At 38.4% G+C, this 11,892-nt stretch overlaps 1 protein-coding gene and 1 long non-coding RNA gene across 2 annotated transcripts in view; both read right to left on the bottom strand.

The window, feature by feature from the left end:
• Positions 1–10,067, bottom strand: part of LOC104931901 (uncharacterized) — a 19,312-nt gene extending 9,245 nt beyond the window's left edge. Inside the window, exons 1-12 of the mRNA XM_019269664.2 lie at positions 10,035–10,067; positions 8,907–8,945; positions 8,644–8,700; positions 8,098–8,127; positions 7,926–7,949; positions 5,678–5,719; positions 5,467–5,577; positions 5,343–5,381; positions 5,188–5,244; positions 1,972–2,016; positions 1,397–1,441; positions 1,132–1,167 (exon numbers count right to left, since the gene is read on the bottom strand). Coding sequence (XP_019125209.1) covers positions 1,132–1,167; positions 1,397–1,441; positions 1,972–1,975 — 85 coding nt within the window. The 5' untranslated portion in view covers positions 1,976–2,016; positions 5,188–5,244; positions 5,343–5,381; ... (5 more) ...; positions 8,907–8,945; positions 10,035–10,067. The remainder of the gene's footprint in view (positions 1–1,131; positions 1,168–1,396; positions 1,442–1,971; positions 2,017–5,187; positions 5,245–5,342; positions 5,382–5,466; positions 5,578–5,677; positions 5,720–7,925; positions 7,950–8,097; positions 8,128–8,643; positions 8,701–8,906; positions 8,946–10,034) is intronic.
• Positions 10,068–11,276, bottom strand: LOC113747306 (uncharacterized). Its single transcript, XR_003463539.1, has 3 exons — positions 11,069–11,276; positions 10,182–10,246; positions 10,068–10,106 (listed from the first exon to the last, which is right to left on the bottom strand). It is a non-coding gene; the product is annotated as an uncharacterized LOC113747306 (long non-coding RNA).
• Between the last annotated feature and the right edge of the window lie 616 nt (positions 11,277–11,892).

Below are 11,892 nucleotides of genomic sequence, written 5' to 3'. Positions count from 1 at the left end.
TTTTAATTTTATTTTATTTTATATTTTATATTTGATATTGGGCTGCTCCGGGACCAGGGGAAACCAATTTCGTTTCATCCCATGTTTACATGTGCTGTAATGACAATAAAACTCCTTGAATCCTTGAATTGAATATATATCCAAGACTTCAGGTCCAGCTAAGTCGATGAAAGTGTTTTATGAATGTCTTTGATCTGTCCTTGCAGTATCCTCTACATTCCTTCTTAAACTTGAGGCAATTGACTGCAAAGTTTTCGTCAAAAACCAGCAATGCCAATGTCAATGTCAACAAGTCCTTGCTCCATTCTGACACCTCTCTATAAACAGACATCAATCCAAGAGGCACTTTGTTAAAATTGCTTTGTGCCATATTTATTAGCTTCATGCTACACTTTGTAACAAGCCAACAAAGGTCACCCAGCTCAATGGGTTAATTTGAACTGATGTCACACAGTACTGCTTCTTTGCAAATGGTGGAGTCAGAAGAAGCTACAATTGTCTAAAGACTATGAACATTTAATGACAGTTACAGTCCATCACTGTTCACCTCAACACAAGCCAAGAGGAAACATCATAAGGATCTTTAACCTCCAGATGTGACTAGCTGTTACTGCCGGTCGTTCATCAATGTCCTGGCTCAATACTGTGAATAAATCTGGAGAGACTGTTGGTTTTGTCTTGAATTCATGAACTATACTCTTCATGGGCAACTTGTGTTAATATTTAAGTTTCCTACTTATTTAAAAATATGATCTTTATGTACCCTTTGTGCTGTCCTTTGGCTGACATCTCCTGTGTTGCACCCAATAAAATAAAATAAATTCAAAAAACACAAAAGTGTTTCTAGTAATAACCACTTTCTGTTACATGTTAATAGAAGTGGGTCCATGACAAACCCTGTTGCTAAGCAACATACAGCGCCTGTACGTATCTTAGAAGAAATTGAAGAATGGAAGGCAGTGATATATTCTCTCCCTGTCACTCATTTCTGTTTCTGAAAAACTTTGCATGAGTGATGGGATATAAAGAAATGCGTACCTTTCTACCTGCTCGGCAGACAAAGAGTTTACAAACACACCAAAGAAGAAGAAGAAGAAGAAGAAGAAGAAGAAGAAGAAGAAGAAATCAAACCTGTGGAGATCAGCTGGGTGGGTGGAGTCATGTGACCTGTCAGGGGAAAAAAAGAGGGAATTAAGAATGAATTTCTTGTTTTAAAGTTTCATCACCTTCTCTCCCTTCTCAACCAATGAGAGAATCCATAATCCTTCAGTTGATGTCTGACTGGAGGACAGTGCTGTCACTCATCCTTTAAATGAACCAATACCTGTCTAATCTACACAGGTGTGCATGAAGTGAACTCTTTAACTTGCAGATGTTTAGTGACCTAACAACAGACCTGGAATGTTGATGTGAACACCTGGTCCGAATGGATCACCTCCACCTGAAAACAAGAGACATGACAAACATCAGACATGAGATTCACCGTCAACCTGGAACTCCTGAAACACTTGAAACAACTGAACACCTGGAACACTTGGACGCCTGAAACACCTGGTTCACCTGAATCATCTGGAACACCTGAAACACCTGGTTCACTTGGGACACCTGGAACACCTAAACTACCTGTAACACCTGGGACCCTTATACATCTGGTTCACCTGGAAAACTTGGAACACCTAAAACACCTGAAACAACTGAAACACTTAGACACCTGAAACACCTGGAACACCTAAAACACCTGAAACAACTGAAACACTTAGACACCTGATTCACCTGGAATACCTGGTTCACCTGAACCATCTGGAACACCTGGTTCACCTGGAATACCTGGAACACTTGAACACCTTAAACACATGGAACACCTGGCACACCTGGGACACCTAAAACACTGCTGATGACAGTCTGTACTTTTTACTTCAAACTACATGAGGCATGAGAGACGTAAACATTAAAGGAGACAGGAAAATTTACCCATCAGGCCGAGCAGGAAGTCATGAGTGGATGGTTGGATGTTTTCTGAGAAAGAAGAAGGAGGAAGAGGAGGAGGAGGAGCAGGAGGAAGGGGATGGGGAGGAGATTGGTTAGTCCAGGATGCAATAAATCTTTTTACACCTCGTTCCTCCGTCATGACAGACGTAGGCCGATCTGTTCTAAATCCTGAACTGGTTTAAGAACCAGATCTTATTTGGTGTCAAACTGGTTCTCCTGATCCACTTTCCCTCTGTGATATTTCCTGTTTGGACCTCTGTCTCATTGATGTATGACTGTGCTACATGCTATGTGCTACATGTGCAGATATGTGGTATGTTAATATGTGTATGTGAGTTATTAGAAATTTTACAGTAATTTGATTTTAGAATATATTTTTAAATTCTTTCATTTGAACCATGTTGTTTACTAGATCTTACACTCACAGACAGGTAAACAGGCAGACAAAACAGGCAGACAGTGGTTGAATGTGACTTCAGTGATTTCTTTTTTTTTTTTTTTTTTTTTTTTTTTTTTTTTTTTTTTTTTTTTTTTTTGGCCCACCACCACCCGTCCACTTTTGGAGGACAACTTTATTTTTATTTACAACATAAGGAAGAAATAAGGTAAATAATCAAGCAGAAAGTAAATATTTACATAGTAATACACCAGGTGTTGTTAACATTGATATAAACCCAGGGTGCCTAAACTACGGCCTGTGGGCCAACTGCGGCCTGCGGTCCAGTTTTTATTGGCCCGCAGGAAATTCTGATAATATAATTGAATATGGCCCGCACAAGAAGCTTGAGCTCAACTCTGTTGCACTTCTCAGTTTCAACACTAGATGGAGCAAGCCATGGAAACGGTGCTTCTCCACTAAACAAAATTAAGCAAAGAAAAACCTTTACCGCGAGTCACCAGAAATGGCAGCACCGAAGAAATGCAAAGTAGCAAGTGTAGAAGATTTCAAACACGGTGGGAAAATCAACAGAAAGTGTGTCTGTTTGATTTGCTGTGATGAAAGAGTACAATGTTCGGCACTATGACACCAAACATCAGAGCTACACATCACGAACACAGAAATTCAAGCAAATGGCAGCTAGCCTGCAAGAACGTTTTTTTTTCGTGCTAACAAAATACAGAAAAAGGCCACAATAGCAACCAATGAGGTCGCTAAATGTATTGCCCAGCACGGCAAACCGTTCTCAGACGTTGATTTCATAAAGCAGTATAATGAAAAATGAGAAATAATGTGCCGGGAAAAAGTGCAGCAACAACGTGAGCTTATCCTGAAATACAGAGGCGCGGACAATCGAGGACTTGTCAGCTAACTTGAAACTTCAGCTTGTGCTTTTGATTTTTATTCGATAGCATGCGATGAGAGCAAGATGCCACAGACACCGCGCAGCTGTTAATTTTTTTTGTGGGGAGTAGATGATAATTTTTGCTGTACGGAGGAGCTGCTTCATATGATGAGCCTAAAAGGCACAATGACAGGTAGAGATATTTGTGAAGCTGTGTCAGAGGCAGTTGAAAAGATGGGACTTAAATGGGACAAGCTCTGTGGAGTAACAACGGATGGAGCTTCGGCCATCATGGGCGAGCACAAAGGAATGGCATCGATGGTGTGTGCCAAGGTAAAAGCGAGCGGAGGTGAGGTTGATGCAGAGGAAGTGGAAGAGAGTCTGCAGTTAGAACTGATTGAACTGCAATGTGATGATTCTCTGAAGAGTAAATCAGCTCCTCTCCCTCCCCTGACTTATATCAGAGTTTGGATAATGCGACGTTTCCTCTGATAAAACGCCACGCAAAAAGGATGATGAACCTGTTCGGCTCAACATACAGTACATATGTGAACAAACATTTTCTCTGTTAAATCAGACCAAAAGCAGGCTAACCCTGCTAAGCCCTCAATAAAAAAACTTGACTTGGACACCCCTGACAAACAGACCAGCAGACAGGCAGACAAATGGATATACAAGGAGGTAGCCTAACTAATGGGGGAACTTTGTGTATATGCTGTACATGTGTGTGTGTGTGCATGTGTGTGTGTGTGTGTGTCTGTGACACTGTATTTCTAAGTGCTTGTATATATGTGTGGATATTTCAGTGATAATGATGATATTAATAACAACAGCAGCAAAGAAAAAAATGAATAAGAAATAGTAACAATAATAATGATAATAGAATAAATAAGAGAGAGAGAAAAAAAAGAAAAAGTGAAAAAGAGGTGTGTTGCAAGGTTCTGTGGAATTGACAGGCATTTGTAGAAGTGGATTTTTTAATAGATGTGGACCAAGTTTTGTTGAAACGGGGTATGCTGTGATTATTGATGCTGACATTTTTTCCATTGAAATTTTATCTATTAAGAAATTCTTCCAGTGTGTGATGCTCAGTTTATTTCTTGTTTTCCAGTTTAGGAGGATTGTTTTCTTGGTGACAGCTAGGGCTGTGAACAGTGTAGTTATAATGTGATTATCAAATCAGATCAGATTTTATTGGTATAGCCCAAAGTCACAAAGTCCATTTTCCTCAGAGGGCTTTACAATCTGTACAGGGAGTGACACCCTCTGTCCTTAGACCCTCGGTTCCAGTGAGGAAAAACTTGCCCACAAAAACCTTTAACAGGGAAAAAAGGTGGAAGAAACCTCAGGAAGAGCCACAGAGGAGGGATCCCTCTCCCAGGACGGACAGACGTGCAATAGATGTCACGTGTACAGAACAAATCAACACAAACATATTGTACAATTACAATGACTGATAAAATGACATGACAATGAATTACAATTGATTATGTAATTGTACTGATATGTCTCCTAAGATGCAGAGCTGAGGGGATAGGGGGATGCGGCAGCCTGGTATATGTGATAAGTGCAAAACAGCATGCATGTAATTGTATGTGGTGTGCTGCGTGCAATAAGTGCATTGATCTGATGTAGTGAAACCCTTTTTGTGTAATCTCCCCTTGTGTAGTGTGTTCTGTGGTTAACCTTGAATTGAATAAGTTGTAAATTTGGGATTTTGCAGTGAGTAAAGGTATTTCTGCATATTTTAGACCAGAAATCTGCATTTGGAGTGATGGAAAGATCCTGTTCCCACTTTGAGGTCGGGAGAAAAATTAATTTCAGTGATTTTTTTTTTACTTAAAAAATATCTCACTCTGTCCTCAGCCTTTGTCACCTGACACCTCCTCCTGTAGCCCCACCCCCTGCAGCTCACCTGTCTGAATGTCACCTCCTCCTCCTCCTCCTCCATTCAGCAGCTTCTGTCCATTACCTGAAACACACAGTAAATAAACACCTGTATTGATTTTCATGTCTGAAATTTAGATAACTTCACAGCGAGCAGCTGTTACCATGTTTTAGATATGTTACCATTAGTTTCTGTGTGAAATGAAGCTGCTGGACGACCATCTGCTTAAAGACAGAAAACAAGTTTCAACTGAACTCATTAAACTTTATCTCAATCAATAAACTTTATTCCAATCAATATGTTTACCTGCAGGTTCAGTGTGAGCAGAAGAGACAGAGACTGTTTCTGGTGAACCTGGAGATCCTGGAGAACCTGGAGAACCTGCAGATCCTGGAGAACCTGCAGAATTTGCAGAACCTCCAGAACGTGATAGGAGAACCAAAGGAGAACTTTGCTGTTTTTGTGTCAACAAAAAGGAGAGTCATTGATCTACTGGAACATAGTGATTTATTTGTACCTGTTTGTTGTGAAGCTGCTGAGCTGCTCGGATCTCTAGCTGCTGAAAAACACAACACAAGGTTTTGTGTTCTCTGTTGTGTGTTCTATCCTGTATTCTGTCCTGTGTTCTGTTCTGTGTTCTGCTCCATGTTCTGTGTTTTGTTCTGTGTTCTGTTTTGTGTTCTGTGTTCTGTTCTGTGTTCTGCTTCATGTTCTGTTCTGTGTCCTGTGTTCTGTTCTGTGTTCTGTTTTGTGTCCTGTTCTATGTTTTGTTCTGTGTTCTGTGTTCTGTTCTGTGTTCTGCTCCATGTTCTGCTTCATGTTCTGTTCTGTGTTCCGTGTTTTGTTCTGTGTTCTGTTTTGTATCCTATGTTCTGTGTCCTGTGTTCTGTTCCGTGTTCTGTTCTGTGTTCTGTGTTGTATCCTGTGTTCTGTGTCCTGTGTTCTGTTCTATGTTCTGTTTTGTGTCCTGTTCCGTGTTCTGTTCTGTGTTCTGTTCTGTGTTCTGTGTTTTGTTCTGTGTTCTGTTCTATGTTCTGTTTTGTGTCCTGTGTTCTGTTCTGTGTTCTGTGTTTTGTTCTATGTTCTGTTTTGTGTTCTGTGTTCTGTTCTGTGTTCTGTTCCGTGTTTTGTTCTGTGTTCTGTTTTGTGTTCTGTTTTGTATCCTGTGTTCTGTGTCCTGTGTTCTGTTCTATGTTCTGTTTTGTGTCCTGTTCCGTGTTTTGTTCTGTGTTCTGTTTTGTGTCATGTGTTCTGTGTTCTGTGTTTTGTTCTGTGTTCTGTTCTATGTTCTGTTTTGTGTCCTGTTCCGTGTTTTGTTCTGTGTTCTGTTTTGTGTCCCGTGTTCTGTTCTGTGTTCTGTGTTTTGTTCTGTGTTCTGTTCTATGTTCTGTTTTGTGTCCTGTGTTCTGTGTTCTGTTTTGTTCTGTGTTCTGTTTTGTATCCTGTGTTCTGTGTCCTGTGTTCTGTTCCATGTTCTGTTCTGTGTTCTGTGTTGTATCCTGTGTTCTGTTCCATGTTCTGTTCTGTGTTCTGTGTTGTATCCTGTGTTCTGTGTCCTGTGTTCTGTTCCATGTTCTGTTCTGTGTTCTGTGTTTTGTTTTGTGTTCTGTTCTATGTTCTGTTTTGTGTCCTGTTCCGTGTTTTGTTCTGTGTTCTGTTTTGTGTCCCGTGTTCTGTTCCGTGTTCTGTTCTGTGTTTTGTTCTGTGTTCTGTTCTATGTTCTGTTTTGTGTCCTGTGTTCTGTTCTGTGTTCTGTTCCGTGTTTTGTTCTGTGTTCTGTTTTGTATCCTGTGTTCTGTGTACCGTGTTCTGTTCCATGTTCTGTTCTGTGTTCTGTGTTGTATCCTGTGTTCTGTGTCCTGTGTTCTGTTCCATGTTCTGTTCTGTGTTGTATCCTGTGTTCTGTGTCCTGTGTTCTGTTCCATGTTCTGTTCTGTGTTCTATGTTCTGTTTTGTGTCCTGTTCCGTGTTTTGTTCTGTGTTCTGTTTTGTGTCCTGTGTTCTGTTCTGTGTTCTGTTCTGTGTTCTGTTTTGTGTCCTGTGTTCTGTTCTGTGTTCTGTGTTTTGTTCTATGTTCTGTTTTGTGTCCTGTGTTCTGTTCTGTGTTCTGTTCCGTGTTTTGTTCTGTGTTATGTTTTGTGTTCTGTTTTGTATCCTGTGTTCTGTGTTCTGTTCCGTGTTTTGTTCTGTGTTCTGTTTTGTGTTCTGTTTTGTATCCTGTGTTCTGTGTCCTGTGTTTTGTTCTATGATCTGTTTTGTGTCCTGTTCTGTGTTCTGTTCTGTGTTCTGTTTTGTGTCCTGTGTTCTGTTCTGTGTTCTGTGTTTTGTTCTATGTTCTGTTTTGTGTCCTGTGTTCTGTTCTGTGTTCTGTTCCGTGTTTTGTTCTGTGTTATGTTTTGTGTTCTGTTTTGTATCCTGTGTTCTGTGTTCTGTTCCGTGTTTTGTTCTGTGTTCTGTTTTGTGTTCTGTTTTGTATCCTGTGTTCTGTGTCCTGTGTTTTGTTCTATGATCTGTTTTGTGTCCTGTTCTGTGTTTTGTTCTGTGTTCTGTTTTGTGTCCTGTGTTCTGTTCTGTGTTCTGTGTTTTGTTCTATGTTCTGTTTTGTATCCTGTGTTCTGTGTCCAGTGTTCTGTTCCATGTTCTGTTCTGTGTTCTGTTCTGTGTCCTGTGTTCTGGTCTGTGTTCCATGTTCTGTTCTGTGTTCTCTTCCATGTTCACTTGATCAGTGTCATTACACCTGATCATCATCAATACATTCAGGTTACCTGATGAAGGATCACCTCTGTGACCTGAAACAAAGAAACATCAAATCAGCCTTTACATTCAGCCATTCATTCATTTGACTAGAAAGAGAAAATATGCATCATGATTGATATATTGATTGATGTGTTGATTGATATATTGATAGATATGTCAGATGTGTTGACTTTGACTCACCACTCAAATCTTGAATGTTGGATGAAACACCTACAGAGAAAACATACCTGAATGAACTGAGTGAAAATTGATTTCAATAAATAATAGTGATTAATCCTCATATCACTCGTCTGCACAATGCTTATCAAAGTCATGAACCATATCTCACTTTGTTTGTTATGAAGTCAAATTAAAGTAAATGAATTCATAATTAGTCATCTGTTATTAATGATGAATTCATCTTGTCTGTTACAGATGATGAATTTATCCTGTCATCCAGTTCAGCACAGATCCTTTTCTCCAGTTTAAAACCTGAAGTTTAACCTGCAGTCCACATCTCTTTCACAAGGTGGAGCGGTGGGTCTGACCCTGAGCTCTGGCAGTAACCTGATACCTGCAGCATCACATGTTACCAGGCAGACTGATGGAGACACTTCAGGATGCGGATCAGACAGAATCAATTTAATCCTGGTCTGAATGCCACCCATTTAATCTGGATTAAACCTGAGACCAAACAGGAACAAACAAACTGTTCAGGAGGGAAAAACCTGATCAGGGTCGACTCACCTGAACCTCCGGATGCCACTGCCACTATGGTGGTCTGCTGCACGCCAACAAGTCCTGCTGGAGGGAGTAGGACAGAGTATCAGGTGTTCAGGATGAATCAAAGGACTGTTTGTAGAGTTTATTAAAAAGAAGTCATGCAGGTTCCAAAGAGAGTCAGCACAGTAAAAGCCATCTATCCATCATCATCTTCTTCATCTTGTTTAAACTGATTTATGTAACTTTATGTCAGAGGTTAAAGGTCATGGCGTGTTTCCGCCTCTCACCCTCATCAATCTTATCCTGACTCTTGGAGTCATCATCATCTGAAAGGAGATTAAAGATGTTTTTAAAAACACATTTAATATTTGTTTTACCATAATTTAAATGATCTAAAAAAGTGTGCACAAACGTTTCATCCTATCATCGATTTTTCATCTTTGTTTTTATTGTATGATTTAATTGAGACAATCAACATCATAAATCTGTCATATACAACCCTGTTTTTAAAAAGTCGTCCCACTGTGTAAAATGTGAACAGAAACAAAATGTGGTGATGTGAAAACATTGAAACACTATGTTTAACTCCATATTTAAAGACAACGTATGAAATGTTAAACAGATAAATTTGTTAGTTGAACATTTTGAATTTGATTTCAGCATTTTAGACAGCAGGACTACTTTTATATAGATGTCATATAAATATAAATGTATGTCCAAGATCATATGTGTTATATAAATGTGTCACAGAATATAGCTGTAACATAAATATATGTCATGGAACATGTGTCATATAAATATAAATGTCATAGAACATGCCACTCATATAAATGTACATATATATCATAGTATAATAGCATAATATATGTAATATAAATATATGCCATAACTTACCTGCCATATAAATATTAATATATGTCATACGACATATATGTCAGGACATACATGTCAGATAAATATAAATATGTCATAGAACATATGTGTCATATAAATATGTCATAGAACATATGAATCATAGAAAATGTGTGTCATAAAAATATTAATACAGAACATATGTTCTCATGTTTTCTTTCCTCCACATGATCAAATGTTAAACAGTAGTGAGATCCATACGATCAAATATGATGTTTGTTTCTTTTGCTGAAAGATCACATTAAGGCCTGGACACCTTTCTTGTCATGGTTACAGTTGTTATCTTAATGAATGAATGAACTCATTATTTTTATTATTTCAATCTGTTTCATATAAAACAGGAAATTAGTGAATCAACTTAACATTTGCAATTAATGCAGCTTGTACCTGGGTCTGTTCAGATCAATCAAACAATGATTGTTCAACAGTAGAAACATTCTGCTTTTTATACATCATGAAAGTGTAAGGAAGTTCTTTTCAAAATAAAAGATACCCACGCCTACCCTCCTCCTCCTCTGACAGCTCCCCCTCCACCTCCTCAGTGGCCTCCACCTCCACCTCTTCCTGCTCCTTTTCTGGAAACACAAACATTGTATGTGATCTCCACTCATGAAACATGCGTGTTTGTGTGTCACGTGATGTATTTTTACCCTCCACAGGGGCCGTAGAAATGGTTGTCGTCAGAAAAATGACTATCGACACGATCAACAGGTTCCTGTGAGATAGAACACAGCACATTTACCAATACTGATCAATACCTGTCAATGAAATCCATTACTAATCAATATCAATAAATCCTCATCACTACACCAGCCATCGTAATCAATATATTTGAGTTCCAACCAATCAATACAGCTTTCAATAAACAATACTGATCAATACTACCAATCATAGTCTCTAAGAATCAATACTGATCAGTACACATCAGGAGAAGAACTGTATTACAGTACTACTGCAGTACTGCTGAAACATAAGCAACGTTCTATTCTATTCTATTCTGTTCTATAGGTATATATTAGTCACTATTGAGTCAGTGACTAGTAATACTAATTTGAGGTTAATATTCAATTAATGAATCGATTAATACATTCATATTTATAGAAAACAGAGTATACTGTTATATAACTTTGTATAATAATATGACTTTGTATAACTTAGAACATATGTATTATATATATATAAACATGCCATAGAACATGTCATACAACAAAATTGTATAACTTTGTATAACAATATAAGTTTTATAACTTTTTATTAGTATAACTTATAAAATAATATTATAAAGAGTACGGTCTAGACCTGCTCTGTATGAAAAGTGTCATCAGATAACTTTTGTTATGATATTCCGCTATATAAATAAAATTGAATTGAATTGAACTTTGTATAAGAGTATCATGTCATCTAATAATTTGATAGCACATATGTATTAAATATAAACACATCATAAAACACGTCAAACAACAACAGTATAACTTTGTATAACAAAATAGCTTTGTAGTTAAAGTGTAATATTAGCAGTATAGAGAGTACTACTCACGGTGGCAGCATGCTGCTGTTGGAGAGTTTTCTGTTCAGCTAAAGAAACGAAGCTGAAGAGCTGCAGCTCCTCCTTCAATCACTCATATTTATACACACACTGAGGGGGAGGGCCTACTCATACTACTACTGAAAATACTACAAACTCTACCACTAACACTGCAGCTCCTCCTTCAATCACTCATATTTATACACATGCTGAGAGGGAGGGCCTATGCATACTACTACTGAAAATACTACAAATTCTACTACAAACAGTACTCCAGAGTCTACTACAAACAGTACTAACAGTGCTAAAACAGTCCTACAAACACTACTACAAACAGTACTATAAGTTCAAGTCACTGACAGTATAAAGAATGGACAAAGCCTGAGTGATGTTACCCGTAGGTTTCCGAAGTGCTGTTTTGAAGCTCAAAATATGCTCCACTGGCAGCCACCATGTTGGATGTACTGCTTCTTCTGCCTCCTGTCTAATCTAAATATTGGCAAAGACATACATCATTGGTGTACCCATAATTAACATGCCGTCAATTATGCACAACTTTGAGCCTTAAAATCACCTGAACGGGTGAGTTAAAAAATAAATTAGCCCCCTCACAGTTATCATGGCCTATTAGCTATGGAGACCGAAAATGTTTTGTACCAGGCTGTAAACAGAATTACAGCTTTTAGCACTTCCACATTGGCTTAATTTCACAGCAGCAGAGGTTGCCTCTTGGTTCTAGTACAAACTCTACTACAAACAGTAATACAAACAATACTATAAACATTACTCCACACTCTACTACAAACAATAATACAAACAATACTATAAACATTACT

Source organism: Larimichthys crocea, chromosome XIII (genome assembly GCF_000972845.2).
Source record: "Larimichthys crocea isolate SSNF chromosome XIII, L_crocea_2.0, whole genome shotgun sequence".
Classification (NCBI taxonomy): domain Eukaryota; kingdom Metazoa; phylum Chordata; class Actinopteri; family Sciaenidae; genus Larimichthys; species Larimichthys crocea.
The sequence above is the reverse complement of the archived record's forward strand: the minus strand, read 5'-3'. Positions and strand labels throughout refer to the sequence as shown.